Here is a 16,111-nt window from a genome sequence, read left to right on the forward strand (position 1 = left end):
ATAAGGAATCTCAAGTTTGGACTTTTGAAAACCTCTAACATCCGTTAACTCCAGGCAAAAAACTCCACCACGCCACCGGGTTTCATCTGCAGTATCTATTCCTTCTGGAAAATTGCTCTACTCCGGACATCCCTAAAATAGCACAGGAAATCTTAGTTGACCAGGACCAACCTATAAGACTGACCCTGCCAGCCAGGTACAAGCCAGTTTTCCTGTAAGGATTTTGTAAGCATTGGCTCCCAAAAGCCAAACTTAGTTTCTGGAAATTGGCTGGTCAAATCATGTATATAGGTGTTTCAGGTTCTGGAGGAACCTAATTCTAACTCCTCTGCCACCTCCAGCACCTTGAGAGTGGACTGGATTTTGTAACTTGATTCCAAAGAGTAGAGAAAGGGAAAAAGAGTAACTTGACAGTAGAGACACCTGGTTGGTATCACCTTAACCGTGTGATCCGGGTTAGCATGACCCATGTTAAACCATGTACATATCACATGCCCTGATATGATGTAATCAAGATACTCCATCTCGGGGTACCTGGGTGGCTCGGTCGGTGGAAGGCTCAGCTTGCTTCTCCCTCTGACTGCCACTCCCCCTGCTTGTGTGCACTTTCTCTCTCTCTCTCTCTCTCTCTTTCAAATAAATAAATAAAATCTTAAAAAAAAAAAAGACACTCCGTCTCTGTGGGACTTTCCTCAAAGACCCAGAACTCCAGTCTAACCATGAGAAAACATCACCCCAACCCAGACTGAGGGACATTCTATAAGATATCTTATCAGTACTCCTCAAAAGTGCCAAGGTCACGAACAGCAAAGGAAAAATGGAGAAAGTGTCACTGACCACAGGAAACTAACTTAGTGGGATCTTGGCCAAATGAACATTTTAAGGAATAACTGGAATTATGACTAACAGGGTATTATTCTTGCCTCAAATCAGCCAAGGCACCTCTAGGAATCTGACAAATAGAAATATATCGCAGACAGTGAGGACATTAACCAGTCTCCCTTTAGATGGGCTGATTAGGATAATTATGCCTGCAAAATAATGTAATATCATACTCGTATTCTATCATATCGACAAGATCTACCTGTGCTGGAGGAGGGCATACAGATGCACACCTGAGGCGGAAATCTTGGGGCCATCTTAGAATCCTGCCTCTCTTGGGGCACCTGGGTGGCTCAGTCGTTAAGCGTCTGCCTTCGGCTCGGGTCGTGATCCCAGAGTCCTGGGATCGAGCCCCGCATCTGGCTCCCCGCTCAGTGGGAAGCCTGCTTCTCCCTCCCCCACTCCCCCTGCTTGTGTTCCCTCTCTCGCTGTTTCTCTGTCAAATAAATTAAAAAAATAAGTAAAATTTTAAAAAAAGAAAAAGAAAAGTTCACTTGTAAATTTTTATCCCATTTACATGTATTTAACTTACTCCTTTTTAAGAATTATGTTTGGGGCGCCTGGGTGGCTCAGTTGGTTAAGCGTCCGCCTTCGGCTCAAGTCATGATCCTGGAGTCCCGGGATCGAGTCCCGCATCAGGCTCCCTGCTCAGCAGGGGGTCTGCTTCTCCCTCTAACCCTCCCCCCTCTCATGTACTCTCTCTCTCTCTCTCATTCTCGCTCTCTCAAATAAATAAATCTTTAAAAAAAAAACAATTATGTTTAGATGACTTACGAACATTTCATGAGTCACGACACAGCTAGCTATCATCCTATTTTTTTTCTAAAGATTTTGTTTATTTGACAGAGAGAGACATAGCAAGAGAGGGAACACAAGCAGGGGGAGTGGGAGAGGGGGAAGCAGGCTCCCCGCTGAGCAGGGAGCCCTTTGAGGGGGCTCGATCCCAGGACCCTGGGATCATGACCTGAGCCGAAGGCAGACGCTCAACGACTGAGCCACCCAGGCGCCCCATTATTTTTCTTGTTGACAAATCAGGCAAGTATCAAAAATCACAGATGTAAAGAACCTAAAAAATTAAACATACAACTCTCTCCCTTTTTTATTTAGTGTCATGCTTGATATACATTAAACAATTCACTTTTATTATAGGTTTTGTTCTTATGGTTGAATTTATAGTTTTATAATCTTAAACACAGAGATAATGAGTGTGTTTGACTAATCTTAATTTATGTAAGCACTTTTTAAACAAGTCAATTAAATAGAGCTCTTGACAATTACTTTTTAGCAATATCTCTGGAGGTAAAAAAATATTACATAAACATAGAGACACATACAATCAGAGATCTTATAGCTCTTATTTTTAAATTTTAGGCCATGAGACAGGTACAAGAATACAAAACTCACATGTTTAAAAAAATATAGTTGAGGGGTGCCTGGCTGGCTCAGTTGGAAGACCACGTGACTCTTGATCCCAGGGTTATGAGTTCAGGCCCCATGTTGGGTGTAAAGATTACTTAAAAATTAAAAAAAAAAATGTTTTTTAATCTTTAAAAAAAATAGTTGAGGGGGCACCTGGGTGGCTCAGTCAGTGGTGCATGGGACTCGATCTCTGGGTCATGAGTTCAGGCCCCACATTGGACATTGAGCTTACATTTTTAAAAAAATTAAATTAGGGGCACCTGGCTGGTTCAGTTGGTAAAGCATCGCGACTCTCGCTCTCTGGGTTAAGTTGGAGTCCCACATTGGGTAAAAAGATTACTTAAAAGTAAAAAAATAAAAATCCTTAAAATTTGTTTTAAATAAATTTTATTTATTTATTTATTTTTTAATTTGACAGAGAGAGACACAGCGAGAGAGGGAACACAAGCGGGAGTGGGGGTGGGAGAGGGAGAAGCAGGGTTCACGCTGAGCAGGGAGTCCGATGCGGGACTCGATCCGAAAACCCTGGGATCATGACCTGAGCCGAAGGCAGACGCTTAACGACTGAGCCACCCAGGTGCCCTAAATTTTAAAAATTTAAAAAAATAGTTTAATCCAAACTATATTTCTGGCAGATGGAACAATTTACTAATATTTGCAAAGAAGACTTTTAAGAGATTTCACATGCTAATTTGTTCCCAAATAGCCCTCTGAGTAGGTAGTTCCATTTTAGCTTTGGAAATAGTTCCTATCAGCCTGGGAATATTAGCTTTCAATTAGACAATTTCTGTCCATAGAGTTCCTTTAAGAATAAAAAAAAAAAGTCCTGGGGCACCTGGGTGCTCAGTTGGTTAAGCGTCTGCCTTCAGCTTAGATCATGATCCCAGGGTCCTGGGAACGAGCCCCACATCGGGCTCCCTGCTCAGCTGGGAATCTGCTTCTCCCTCTGCCCCTCCCCCCTGCTCATGCTCTCTCCCTCTCCCTTCTCAAAAAAATAAATAAAATCTTTAAAAAAAAGGAAAGAAAAGAATTTTAAAAGTCCTTTTAAATATCTTATCAGGTTTCAGCTCAAACTAAAATTTTCTGGCACTACTGAATTTGTTTTTTTTTTTTTTAAACCAAAAGTATACCTATTCCAAGTGATCTAGCACCCAAACCCAAACCAAAGCCTTTTATGATCTAATCAGGGACACAAGAGATGCCCCCAAGAGGGTACAAAAGATGCACTCTTCCCAAGATCCAGAGCTACTCCCAAAGACAGCCAAAAGACAGACAGACAGACAATTCTCTGGAGAGCTGGCAATGACCCTAGCCACAAATGGGAGTACAACTCCCATTTCTCTCTGGTCATCGACATATTCTCCAGGCTCCTAACCTGATGTCTGGTCTCTTGCAGCATGCAGAAAGCCAAGCCAAGCTTTCAGCACACAAAGGGAGACAGACAGAAAGCAACAGCTGTCCCTGGAGGGAGGGATCAACAAGTGGGTACCCAAAACCAAATTTACGAGAGTCACAAAGGATCCAAAGAATTAATCCTTACAAATGCTTTTCTCATGCCAATCAGAACCCAGAGGGAACGGACAAAGAGAAATTTTTACCATCCTCTCCCAATGGATAGAGATCCAGAAAGCAAACGAGGTAAAAATTCTTACCTTACCTGCTGGCTTCATCAGCCCCCGGCACCTCTCAGCGACACATCCCAGAGAGCCAAGAGAGCCCCAGCCAATGTGATCCCATCCTCATTACCAAACCATGGGGGCCCTTACAAGAAAAAGGGAGACCCAAGAATTAGGCCTCAGTGTTTACTTACTAGGTTCAACAGAGGGAGACGATGGAAAAGCAACTAAAGGATATGCAGCGACTACAGGAAGATAAATTATTTTAACAAGGTCTGTTTGTCTGGATCCCCTCAGCCTCAACTCGTCCTCTCTGGTGATAATGGTGTTTCTTCCTCCTGGTACAGGGAGGGCACCTTCCACTTGGGAATTTTATCTCCTGCTCTGAGGAAGAGAAAAGCAGCTCCGTATGTCCTTTCTGCATCTTGCTATCTTTCAAAAGAATCAATCTGCCAGAGCGGCATATTTTGGGGTGGCATATCCTGACCTCTTTCAACAGAAACCCTAAGTATCACAGGTCCAGACAGCAAAGGTTCTTCTTCCTGATGGACACTTTTTTTAAAAAGATTTTATTTATCCATTTGTGTGTGTGTGTGAGAGAGAGAGAGAGAATGAGCACGCACAAGCAGGGGGAGCAGCAGGCAGGGGAAGAAGCAGGCTCATGCGGGACTCGATCCCAGGGCCCTGGGATCATGACCCGAGTGGTGGTAGACACTTAACCGACTGAGCCACCCAGACACACTTAGGATTTTATCTATCTATCTATCTATCTATTTATTTATTTTAAGTAATCTCCACACCCAATGTGGGGCTCGAACTCAAAATCCCAAGATCAAGAGTCACTGGCTCCTCGGACTGAGACCGGCAGTGTCCTAATAACTTTTTTGCTGTAAAGGAGCACCGTAAATAGTTTCACTGTTGCAGACCATTCAGTCTTTGTTGCAACTACTCATTGTAGTGAGAGAGGAAACACTATAGAAACAAATGGGTATGGCTCTGTTCCAATACAGATTTATGGATTCAGAAATTTGATTTTTGAATAATTTTCATGTCATAGAATATTATTCTGATCTTCCCCCCCCAACCTTTTGTCAACTGAGAAAAGGAGGCAAAACTGAAAAGGAACAAATGTTTCATTCGGGGTCTCAGAATTACAATTCGGGAGCACAGATTCCAGAGTAACCAGAAAAGTGTCTCCTTCATGGAGGGAAAGGGTTTTTTTGAGAAAGAAGGAAGGGGTAATTACCTGATTTAGATAAAGAAGAAAGAAACCCTAGTAATTTGGTGCTGACTGATGTAGGAAAGAATGTTAGGGTTCAAAGCCGACGGCCAAGAAAAGAATTCTTGAGACGTCTTTGGTGCAAAAAGGTGGTTTTATTAAAGCCCGGGGACAGAACCCGTGGGCACAAAGAGCTGCACCGGGGTCATGAGGGGTGGCCCATTGTATACTTTGAAGTTGGGAGGGGGTTAGGGAGAGTGTAAGTCTCGAAGGAATTTTGAAAGCAAGGTTTCCAGGACCTTGAGGGGGCTAGCTCTTGTTGGGGAAAGGCCATTTATTACCGTCTAGTAAAACTTTAGTCATGAGACCCTTCCCATGCATATCGGTGGGCCCTATGCTTGGGGGATGTTTGCCAACATGTCTCTTGGGGGCTAGAGATAAAGGAAGTTTCCGAAGGAATTTTTATGTTAAAATAGACTTACAAGATCCCGGGGGTCGGGCTAAGATCGCCTTTTGCCCTTAGCAATGATAATACCATCGAGGCAGCCCCTGAGTCCCTAGAGGAATGTCACTGCCTGTTTCAAGGACTTGTCTGTGGGCTGTAGGTAGTAAGGAAATTAAATTTTTCTTTTGCCTTTGTTTCCCACATCACTGACCAGTTGAGTCACTTCTGATTACTGTAATTTTACTGGTGCTATCAAATGAAACTGTCCCGGGTATGTATTAACTTTACTTTCTCCATATGATCTGAATGCCAATTGCTCTGTTGAAACTTTATGCGCTACTGCTTGTAAAACTATTGCTGATTCTCGCCCAGTTCAAGAGTTCATCCGTTGGAAAGGAAAATAGGGCTTCAAAACGGATTCATGTCCAGAAATTTTATACTATTTCACACATTTTAAAAAAATATAAGAAACATTTTTACCTCTTGAGCCTCACAAGAACAGCAACGGGATTTGGACCACAGGCCGCAGTTTGCGACACCCTGGTTCCTTGTAAGTAACGTACGTTTCCATGGAAACTCCTATTATTCCCTACAGGAACACAGGAAGTAAAGTACAGGGATATAGTTGTTTGCAGAGCTGCCTGTGAAATAAATTAATGCACGTAAAGTGCCCAGAAGAGTGCCTAACGTTTTAACTATTACTATTCTGGAACTGAGGTCAGATACCCAGCTCAAGTCAAGGTCGATGGCTGGGCCAGGATTCTACCCGGCCGCCGGCGCAGCCGAACTACACCCTGCCCCGACTTCCGTGAGTGTTTGCGGGATTAGACTTCCGCCGCAGGAGCCGCCGAGGTCGGGGCTCGGATCCCTTCTCAGGAATTCCGGGAGAATCGGAGAATCTGGAAAGGCAACTAGGCGACGGAGCAAGATTGGCCACCTCGGCACGGGAGGCGGGACAACGGACCGCGAGTCGCCGGCCTAAGGCTATCTGCGATTGGTCAGTGCAGTATTGGGCGGGTTGTTAGGGTGCGGCGACGCTTGTCCATAGGCCGGCGCAGAAAGGGGCGGGGAAACGAGGGTGGCCGGGCGACAATTGCTCTGCGCTTTGCGGAGAGACGCTTATTTGCGATTGGTCCGTAAAGTGCGGAAGGCAGCTTTTGGCTTCGCTCAGCGATTGGCCCGGGGATGGGATGCCGGCCTTTTATTGGTTACTACATCCGGAGCCCGGCAAAGCGGAACGCCGAGCCGCCAGCGATCGGCTGGCGAGGACTGGGGCGGGCGTGCAGACCGCGAGGACCGCGTGCGATTGGCCAGCACCGGGACGGCGTCCCCGGCGCCGGGTCCCGAGTCGCGGTGGGCTATGGCTTCTGGCGGCTGGCGCTGGCTGCGCGGACTGCGGGCCGTGGGGCAGCCCCTGTTCCAAGGCCGTGCGTTGCTCGTCACCAACACGTTGGGCTGTGGTGTTCTCATGGCGGTCGGGGACGGCGTGCGCCAATCCTGGGAGGTCCGCAACCGGCCTGGCCAGAAGTTCGATCCCCGGCGCTCAGGTGAGGAGGCCGGCGCTGCTGGCCCTTGACCCCGGGAGACCTTTGACCCCAACCTCAGAATCGGAGACCTGTGACCTCAATTCCCCGCGGGACCCTTGACCTTGGTGTGCATCCAGGACCCTCACAGCCCACGCTCGGGTCTCCGTCCTCTCTCCCCGCGCCGGGGTCTCAGGCCTCTTTCCCAGCCCAGGTCTCCGTCTCCTCCCGGACGCAGTTTCCGTCCGCTTTCCTTATTCCGTCACTGAGACCAAGCACTGAGCACTGGAAACTGCACCAAGGATAGTCAAGGGCTCAGCGTCTGGACCCAGCCAGCCTGGGATTGTGCCCTGGCCCCGCACATCCCAACCTGTTGTGCCTGTTTCCTCCTCCGGAAAGCTGAGCAATGGTAGAACTCGCTCACGGGGTGGTGAAGGGGATGAGGAGAGAAAACGGGAGAGGAGCCACTGAAACGGTTCCTGGCAGTGGAGCTTGTAATGGGAGAACATGCAGGTGGGCTCTGGGAGGGCTTCAGGTTTACCAGGGTGGGGGGGTAACCAGGGACGGAATGGATTGGGGGCCTTGCTGTCCCCCCCTGACTCTTGAACTGTTCTCAGCGAGCATGTTTGCAGTGGGCTGCAGTATGGGTCCCTTCCTGCACTACTGGTACCTCTGGCTGGACCACCTGCTCCCAGCGTCTGGCCTCCCTGGCCTCCCAAACGTCCTCAGGAAGGTGCTCATCGACCAGCTGGTGGCCTCTCCCACGTTAGGCGTCTGGTACTTCTTGGGTAAGGAGCCTTGTGAGCTTGGGCTTTGTCCTTCCCTGTGATAGGAGGGGTAGAGCCCGCTTTGTGTTAAGAGGGATGATGACGTGCATTTCTGATGGGCCTCTTCTGTGTGTGGCTCTGGACTGGGTGCTGGGTCACAGTGGTGCCAGGACAGACCCACTGGGGGCAGGTATGAACGGCAGAATCAGACAATGGTGCTTAGTGAGAGAGGGATGAAGCAATCTCAGGTGGGGCTCCCTGGGCAGTGGTTGAGAGGGCCGCCCAGAGGAGAGGACACTCAGCTGAGACTTGAAGAAGGAGCCAGCAGGCATGAAGAACTGCCTGTGCAAAGGCCCTGAGGCTGAAGGAAGAGTTGCTGAGGCTGGGGTTGATGGGGTACAATCATCCAGCCCTTGGCTCTGGGAAGAGTGTCGCTCCAGCCCCGCCCCCCCCAGCCTCAATTTCCTCCCTTTTGAAAGAAGGGAAGTAAAACAGCCTCAGCCTCAGGAAGGGTACTTCATCCTTTGCGGTGCCTGTGTCTGTCTGTTTTTAGAGAGGGAGGTGGGAGGGGCAGAGGGAGAGGGAGAGATAGAATCCTAAGCAGGCTCCACGCCCAGTGCGGAGCCGAACTCGGGCTCAATCCCAGGACCCCGAGATCATGACCTGAACCGAAACCAGGGGTTGGTCGCTTAACCTACTAAACCACCCAGGTGCCCCTAAGGGGGTGCGTGTTTATTTATGACCTCTCCCTCACTGGAACCAATTTGTTCTGCTTTCTTTCTCTACACCAACCACTCTGCTGTGTGTGGCCCTTCCCACCACACGGCTTTTAAACTTCTTGGTCAGTCTTCCAGGGACGCCACTGTCCCTCAGGGTTCCTGCCCCATCTGCTCCATCACCAGTACTCCCCAGCCTCTGACACTCTAATTTGTTGGTCTCCTTCCCAGGCCTTGGCTGCCTGGAGGGCCAATCGCTGGATGAGAGCTGCCAGGAGCTGCGGGACAAGTTCTGGGAATTCTACAAGGTGGGCCACGCCCACCACTTCGCTCCCTGCCCCGCCCTTCGCAGCCTCCGCCCTGCAAGGCCCCGCCCCTCACCACACTCCGCCCCTCCCCGCAGGCCGACTGGTGCGTTTGGCCAGCTGCCCAGCTGGTGAACTTCCTCTTCGTGCCCCCCCAGTTCCGAGTCACCTACATCAATGGCCTGACGCTGGGCTGGGACACGTACCTCTCCTACCTGAAGTACCGGGTGAGCTCGGTGGGCGGACCAGATACCCAGGGGTCTCCTCAGGGGCCACACGTTTGAACCCCAAATGGCGGTGCAGCTGCGTTCTAGGGTGAGGTCCTCCTAGCCTGTGATAATCTACAAACTACAGCAGGTGGGTGGGGAGCTGAACCCCAGCAGGGTGAAGACCCAGCCCCTATCTGCTGTTTGATGTGACCTCGGGCAGGACCTGCTGCGTCTGCCCCGCAGGACTGAGCCCAGCCGGAAGACAGATGGGTGAGGACTCTCGCTTGGTGAAGAGGAATCCAGAGGGGTGAACGGGGTGTGTGACCAGATCCCTCTTGCACAGACATATCCTGGGCCCGTCCACCCCTAGGCTGCGTGGCCCTGGGCACTGTGCAGATTGAGCTGCCCCAGCCCTCCCGACTGGATGCCAGACAGAGCAGGACTGACTCTGAGCAGGCCTAGCCTGGTCCTGGCCCCTCCCGAACCGCTAGGCATCTGGCTGGGCTGCCCCTTCCAGGCCTAGTATAAGACCTGTTTCCCCACCTGGAACACAACCATGAAGATGGTCACCAAGGAGCCCCTCTCACCGCAGGCCCTCTGTGAACCAGTGACAGATGTTCCCATCCGCAGCACTGGGCCCCAACCAGCCCGTCCCAAGCCCCAACCCCTCAACACTATTATGGGCTGGGCCCTGGGCCCAAGGTGGGGACATAGCCCATCCCCTTGGAGCAGGGCCCAGCCTGGAGTCAGCCCCCAGAATCTGGAGCCTTGGGCAGGGCCAGGTGGCTTCCAGTCTCATACTCAGATCACAGACTGTGGAAATTCTATTAAATTCTTTGGTCATTGAAAATCCTGTGGATGACCAAGGCCACCCTGGCAGGCTGGCACTCATGGGGACACGGTGTCATCCATTCACTTTATTGGGTGTGTGTAGTGTTGTCATGACATCTCCTGGGGATCTGGGGGGAACATTTGACACTCATGACGTCAGAACAGGTCTGGTGTTGGGGGGGGTCCCCAGGGTGGCGAGTACCCACAGCAGCCCTCACCTCCAAATAAGGGTAAAACTTTGGGGGTGAGGAGCCAGGCGGGCCATTACCTGGCTCTTATCCACCCCATGGTCCATGCTGAGACCCCCACAGTGGCCTTGGCCCACCGTGTCACAGCCGAGAGGCTGGTAGACCCGACTATCTCCCATCACCCAATCAGCCTGCCCTGGGGGAGGGGTCATCGGGCCCCCTCTGCAAAACCGGTAACTGTTGTTGGGGGTGAATTTTAAAAAAGGTGGGGTCTTGAGAGGAGGGTGAGTGGTGAGTTCACAGGGCCACGCCACGCCACGCCACAACAGGGTGGGGACAGGGCTGTATGTACAGGACGGGACAAGGGGTGGGTGGGGAGCCTGAGCCCCTGGGGGACATCTCCAATAAATAAATAAATAACTACGATAATAAATAAGGGTGAGGGGCTAAGTTGGGGGCAGGGGGGTTCTCACACCCTGGGCCAGTGGGAGCTGGATCGGGCCCAGGGGGTGGGCAGGGGTGGGGCCGGGATGGGGCCGGAGGCAGCTCTCAGCAGGCGCAGTCCTGATGTGGAGGCGCCTGCTGGTCCGTGAGCTGCGGGCCCTGCTTGGCGCCAGTGACTGCAGGGTCGGCCGTGTCCAGGGACTCAGACATCTTCTCGCAGATGACATCTACCAGGCGCTCAAAGGTCTGCTTGACATTGATGTTGTCCTTGGCGCTTGCCTCAAAGAACTCAAAGCCTGTGGGTGGGGAAGGGAGGGGTGAGGGCCCTGGTCCCCTCCCACCCCCACCCCCCAGAGATGCTTCTCTGAGGGCAGGGAACATCTGGAGATTCCTACTGCCAATCACTTGTGAGAGGTGCCAACAAGTCCTGCAAGGAAGCAGGTCAGCCCTATGTTTCCCAGACTCCTTCCTTCACCCTAAAACTCCCCTTCTCGTTTCCAGGCCCCTGGCAAGACCTATGTCCCTGCTCTCGCCATCCACCCTAGCCTGTGCCCTGGCCCCGGGCAGCATCTGGCACTCCATCCACCTGTGCCCCCCCCCGCCTTGCTTACACACCCTCTGGCTCCCAGTCCTTTGCAGGAGTCCCAGATCCTCGGCATATGGTTCAGGCCCTGCATGATCAGCCATGTTTCCCCCAAGTGACCCTCGAGTTCCAGCCATATAAAATGATTTGCCAGAACTCCCAGGATCTTCCCCGCCTCTGGCCTGTGTCTAAAGTTGCTTCCTCTGCCTGAGAGACCACCCTTTGCTCGAGCACCAGATCCGGCGCCTTCCTCCAGGTCTTACCTACACCAGGCAGATCCCCCCCCCGCTCCGCCATGCATTCCCCCAGCCCAGGTCTCTCCCTCTGCCCCACAAAATGAGGCCTCTTGAGCCCAGCAACCCAACACGAGGCTAGCAGTGAGGGTGTCAGAGTGAATCAGTAACTTACTGCACAATGAACTCCTATGCATCCATCAAGATCCAGCTCCTGGCTCCAGGCCATTTGCAGAAAGTGTGAATTGTCTGGATTCAAATCCAGGCCCTGTCCTGGCTTTGCTGGGAGGTCTTGGGTGTGTCCCCTCCCTTTTCAGGGCCTCAGCGTCCCTTTCGTAGCCTGTAGGTGGGCAGCCCCGCTAGGCACTCACCAAGGTGGTCAGCCAACTGCCGGCCACGCTCCGACGACACCACCCGTTCATCCTCCATGTCGCACTTGTTTCCCACCAGGAGCACCTGGGCATTGTCCCACGAGTACGTCTTGATCTGGGTCGACCTGGGGGAGGCAGTGACGGGTGGGTTAGGTCTGGGAGGATCCTAGCTCCGCCGACCTCTCGTCTCCTCATCCCTCAGCACCCTCTAGCCCCCCACCTCCCGAGTACTGCTTGAACTTGGCAGGCTCGGGCCTTCCTCCCAGCCTCTGTCCTGCCATGAACACGGTCCCACGGCTCCCTGACCTTCGAAATCCCTTTCATGCAGGCTTGCCCACCCTTCCCAGATCCCCGTCCCCCAGACACAAGAACTTCTCCCTCCTCTGCCAATTCAGAAATTTCCCTAAAATGTACCGTTATTTGGGGCAGAAATGTAAATGTTTCTATCCTTTCACCCTATGCAAACTATTATATTTTCTGCCCCCTCCCTTTTTTTTTTTTACCTATACATTTAAAATTTCATTTTTCTACCTGAAACGAAACTCTTTTTTTTCCCCTTAATTTGAGCCAGTGCCACCACGTTTTAGTTATTACAGACTGAGAGCAGGTCTGAGAATCCAACACCAAAGACCGTCTGGGAGGCAGTGAGGGTGTGCTCACCAGTCCTGCACAGCGTTGAAGGACTCTTCATTGGTAATGTCATACATGAGGATAAAGCCCATGGCACCCCGGTAGTAGGCTGTGGTAATAGTCCGGTACCGCTCTTGCCCTGCTGTGTCCTAGGGGGAAGAAAAGACAGGGGTCAGAGAGGCCCCACACGTGAGCTCCTCAGAGTGGAAACCAACTCCGAGATTGTCCAGTCCAGCCCCCCTGAGGACCGGAGAGAAGCAGGGGGCTGGCACGGTGGCTCAGGGAAAGCAGGCTGGCCACCTACATGGAGAACATGGTGCTCAACCAACCTCCGGAGGCAGGTACCTACAGAATCATTCCATCATTCATTCAACATACCTGGGCGTTGACCTGTGTGTGCCGCCCTGGGGACACAGCTGTTAACAAAATGGACAAGAATCACTGCCTTGTGGAACCGACTACACAGTACAGGGAACAGATAATAAACACACACAAAAAAGGAAGAAAAATGCATCCTATGCTGGAGGGTGAAAAAGACTGAGGGGAAAAAGTTGGACAAAGAAGGCCGGGCAGTGTGCGCGAGGGTATGGTTTTAGAAGCTGAAGGAAGTGAGGACGGAACCATGTGGGGATTAGGGGAAAGACAATCCCGGCCGAGGGCAAAGGCCCTGAAGTGGGTCTGTGCCTGGATCATCTGAGAAACAGTAAGGAGGCGGGGGTGGAAGGAGACAGACCAGGCAAGGTCTCTCAGGTCAGGGGATGGGTCAGGTAGGAGCCATGGAAACGCAATGAGCAGAGGAGGGACAGCTCTGGCTTGGGATTTAACAGGTTCCTTCGGGTCTCCATGGGGTTAAGGGAGGTGGCAGACCCTGTGGAAGGTGTCTGCTCCTGTCCCAGAGAATGCGGTTGGGGGCCAAGATCCAGCTGAAACCTCATACAGACTCACATGAAAGCACTTAATGGGGGGAAAACTGAGGTACCGAGCCAAGTGATGCTCTCGATAACAGCAGGCAGAGAGGACCCAGCATTTGCTCCTTCCCCGCTCCTGGAGAGCAGTAATGAGGCACCCACGGGAGAACAGGGCACTCTCTTCTGGGCCTCCAGCCCCTGATACACAGAAGGCACCTGATAAATGCCCAGGGTGTGAATGAATGAATCCAGACAGGAAAGTGGCTAAGCTGGGGCTGCTTTTCTGGGAAGGTAAACTGATAGAGACAGGAGCTCCCCAGCTGGACCCACCCAGATTTGCAGCTTGATCCTCTTGTCGTTGCGGTAGATGGTCTTGACCTTGAAGTCAATGCCCACAGTGCTGACGAAGGCAGGCGTGAAGGAATCGTCTGCATAGCGGAATAGGAAAGATGTCTTGCCCACGCTGCTGTTGCCAATGATGAGGATCTTGAACATGTAGTCGAAATTCTGGTCCGAGGACTCCTTCTGCCCATAGCGTGAGTCTGTGGCGGATGCCATCTGGGTGTGCAGGGTGTAGGTGAGCCTGAGGAGTCCCCTTCCGCCCCCAACTGCCCAAGCCCCAGGAACAGGGTGCAGAGAACTCCAGAGCCCCTGAGAGGGGCTAGTGTTTAGAGATTACCTTTAACTCCTCGGGAGCCCCAGTACTAATGGTGGGACCCATGGCAAAGGGCGGGCCGTGACCTTGAAAGGCTGGAAGTGTCAAGGGAGGAGCTCAGAGAGATGGGTATGGGGACACCCCTGTAGCCCCCTCCAGAATGCCTTCACCCCAGATTGAGCTGTAATCCTAACCCCTAAGGCTGAGCGGGTAGGGGTGACTGCGGCCGGCCCCGCCCCCCATCAGTCATTCATGTTCCTCAGATCGGAGGCGCGCGGGCGCAAGTGCACACGCGTGTACGTTCCCGCGGGGATGTGCGTCGCAGCACCCACTTCCCTCAGACTCCCAAGCTGGGAGAGATCGGGCTGAGACAGCTAGTCATGTGATAGGGGCGGGGCGTGCACACGCTCACGTGCACGCAGTAGGGAACACACCCGTACACGCGTGTGCACATGAGAGTCAAATACATTCGGTGCACAGGAAAGGGACACAGACACTTGTCCGCACACCAACACGCATATACAAATGTGCAAACCCACCCGTGCGCGAAGCGCCCTCCACCCATGCAGGCGTGTACACGTCACCCACGCGGACACGCATTCCCGTGCACGTATGCACACGGCGTGCACGCACACGCACACTCCATGCGTCTCCTTCCACCCGCGTGCGGCACGCACTCACCGGGGTCAGGACACCCACCGGGTCACACGAGCATACCCCGGTACATAAGCAAAAGGGTATGCACACAGACCCGCTGGCACAGGCGGGCGCGCACACGCGTGTTCACACTACACGCACGCGCACGCACACAGCCTCCCGTGCGCACAGCTTCCCGCAAGGCACTCGCCTCCCTTCCCCCTCCGCCGCAGAGGCCAGGGGTGGGGGGTGGGGGTGAGGAGCGGGCAGGTAGGGAAAGCCAGGGCCCTACCCCTACAAGGGCTGTGACCGCCGCATCCTTCCCATTTAACCCTAGCCAACCTCGTCCCTACTCTGCCAAGCCCATCTGAGTCAAATGAAGGTTATGTAGGTGTTCGGAGAGGTGGGGAACTAGGCCGCCCGGGAACTCACCTTGCCCTGCACCGATGCGGTGGCGACCCTAGCGGCAGCGACTTTTTGGCGGCGGTGGTGACGGGGCCCCCTGCGTTGATGTGGGGCTGCGCGACAGGGGCAGAGGCGGCGGCGGCAGCGGCTCAGGCCCCTGCAGTCCGCGGTGACGTCCTGCAAAGAGTGAGGCGGGGCCTCCCATGCAGATACAGTCGTGACGCCATCCTGGGGCGGAGCGGCGCCTGGAGAAGCAGCCCACTGACGCACGCAGAGCCGGGAGGGGCGGGGCTCCCGCGCGGATTGACGCACGAATGGGGTGCAGTCAATGTGCTCATCCAGTAGAGCGCGGGGGCGGTGCCTACCTGCTCCTCCTCCTGGCTGTGTCAGGGAGGCGGGACTGAGTGGTACCCTCTCACTGGCTTAAGCGCCCGAGCGACGGACTGAGTAGCCAACCAGAGATCATCACCCTTCTGCTCCTGTCCAATGGTGGCTCCCAAGTGGTTGCAGGGATGAGAGGTTTGAGGCCTTCGCTGAGCCTGGGTCTTCAGGGGGCGTTCTCTTTCCCCGCCCCCTCCCACCTTTGGTCTGAGATTTCCGCGGTCCCCGCCCTGTCTTGGGTGCCGCGACCTCTTGTTAAAAACATTCTCAATTCCCAATCTCAGAAAAGAGGAACAAACATCTGAGAGACGCTCCATGCCCCCTAATTATGAGTTCAAAATAAGTACAAATGGGAGCGCCTGGGTGGCTCAGTCGTTAAGCGTCTGCCTTCGGCTCAGGTCATGATCCCAGAGGCCTGGGATCGAGCCCCGCGTCGGGCTCCCTGCTCAGCGGGGAACCTGCTTCTCCCTCTCCGGCTACCCCTGCTTGTGCTCTCTTTGTCAAATAAATAAATAAATAAATAATATTTTTAAAAAGTAAGTACAAATGGGAAAAAAAAGCGAAAATAGGGGCCAAGAGAGGCCCCTTCCAATTTCTGAGGCGTAAGATCTCCAAAGAGGACTGGGTTGGTAGATGCCCGATCCTGTTTCTGAGATGAAAAAGAAGAAGAAAAATAGGGATCAAGAGAACTAATTTCTCGAAAAGAAGGAAGGGGTTAATCGACACAAGAACCCCTCCTCTCCCT

At 52.7% G+C, this 16,111-nt stretch overlaps 2 protein-coding genes across 4 annotated transcripts; one reads left to right on the top strand and one right to left on the bottom strand.

Moving 5' to 3' along the window:
• Positions 1-6,769: 6,769 nt before the first annotated feature.
• Positions 6,770-9,486, top strand: MPV17L2 (MPV17 mitochondrial inner membrane protein like 2). 3 transcript variants are annotated; one of them, XM_027586296.2, is made up of 5 exons: positions 6,775-7,128; positions 7,722-7,892; positions 8,819-8,895; positions 8,991-9,119; positions 9,345-9,486. In XM_027586296.2, the coding sequence occupies exons 1-5, from the start codon at positions 6,942-6,944 to the stop codon at positions 9,348-9,350; spliced, it is 570 nt and encodes a 189-aa protein (XP_027442097.1). In that variant the 5' UTR covers positions 6,775-6,941; the 3' UTR covers positions 9,351-9,486. The 3 variants fall into 3 exon arrangements, with proteins under 3 accessions (XP_027442096.1, XP_027442097.1, XP_027442095.1); XM_027586294.2 differs by having other exon boundaries at positions 9,322-9,460; XM_027586295.2 differs by having other exon boundaries at positions 6,770-7,128; positions 7,737-7,892; positions 8,991-9,382.
• RAB3A (RAB3A, member RAS oncogene family) lies at positions 9,417-15,179 on the bottom strand. Its single transcript, XM_027586293.2, has 5 exons — positions 15,013-15,179; positions 13,620-13,847; positions 12,412-12,530; positions 11,752-11,876; positions 9,417-10,860 (listed from the first exon to the last, which is right to left on the bottom strand). The coding sequence occupies exons 2-5, from the start codon at positions 13,845-13,847 to the stop codon at positions 10,670-10,672; spliced, it is 663 nt and encodes a 220-aa protein (XP_027442094.1). The 5' UTR covers positions 15,013-15,179; the 3' UTR covers positions 9,417-10,669.
• Between the last annotated feature and the right edge of the window lie 932 nt (positions 15,180-16,111).

Source organism: Zalophus californianus, chromosome 1 (genome assembly GCF_009762305.2).
Source record: "Zalophus californianus isolate mZalCal1 chromosome 1, mZalCal1.pri.v2, whole genome shotgun sequence".
Classification (NCBI taxonomy): Eukaryota; Metazoa; Chordata; class Mammalia; order Carnivora; family Otariidae; genus Zalophus; species Zalophus californianus.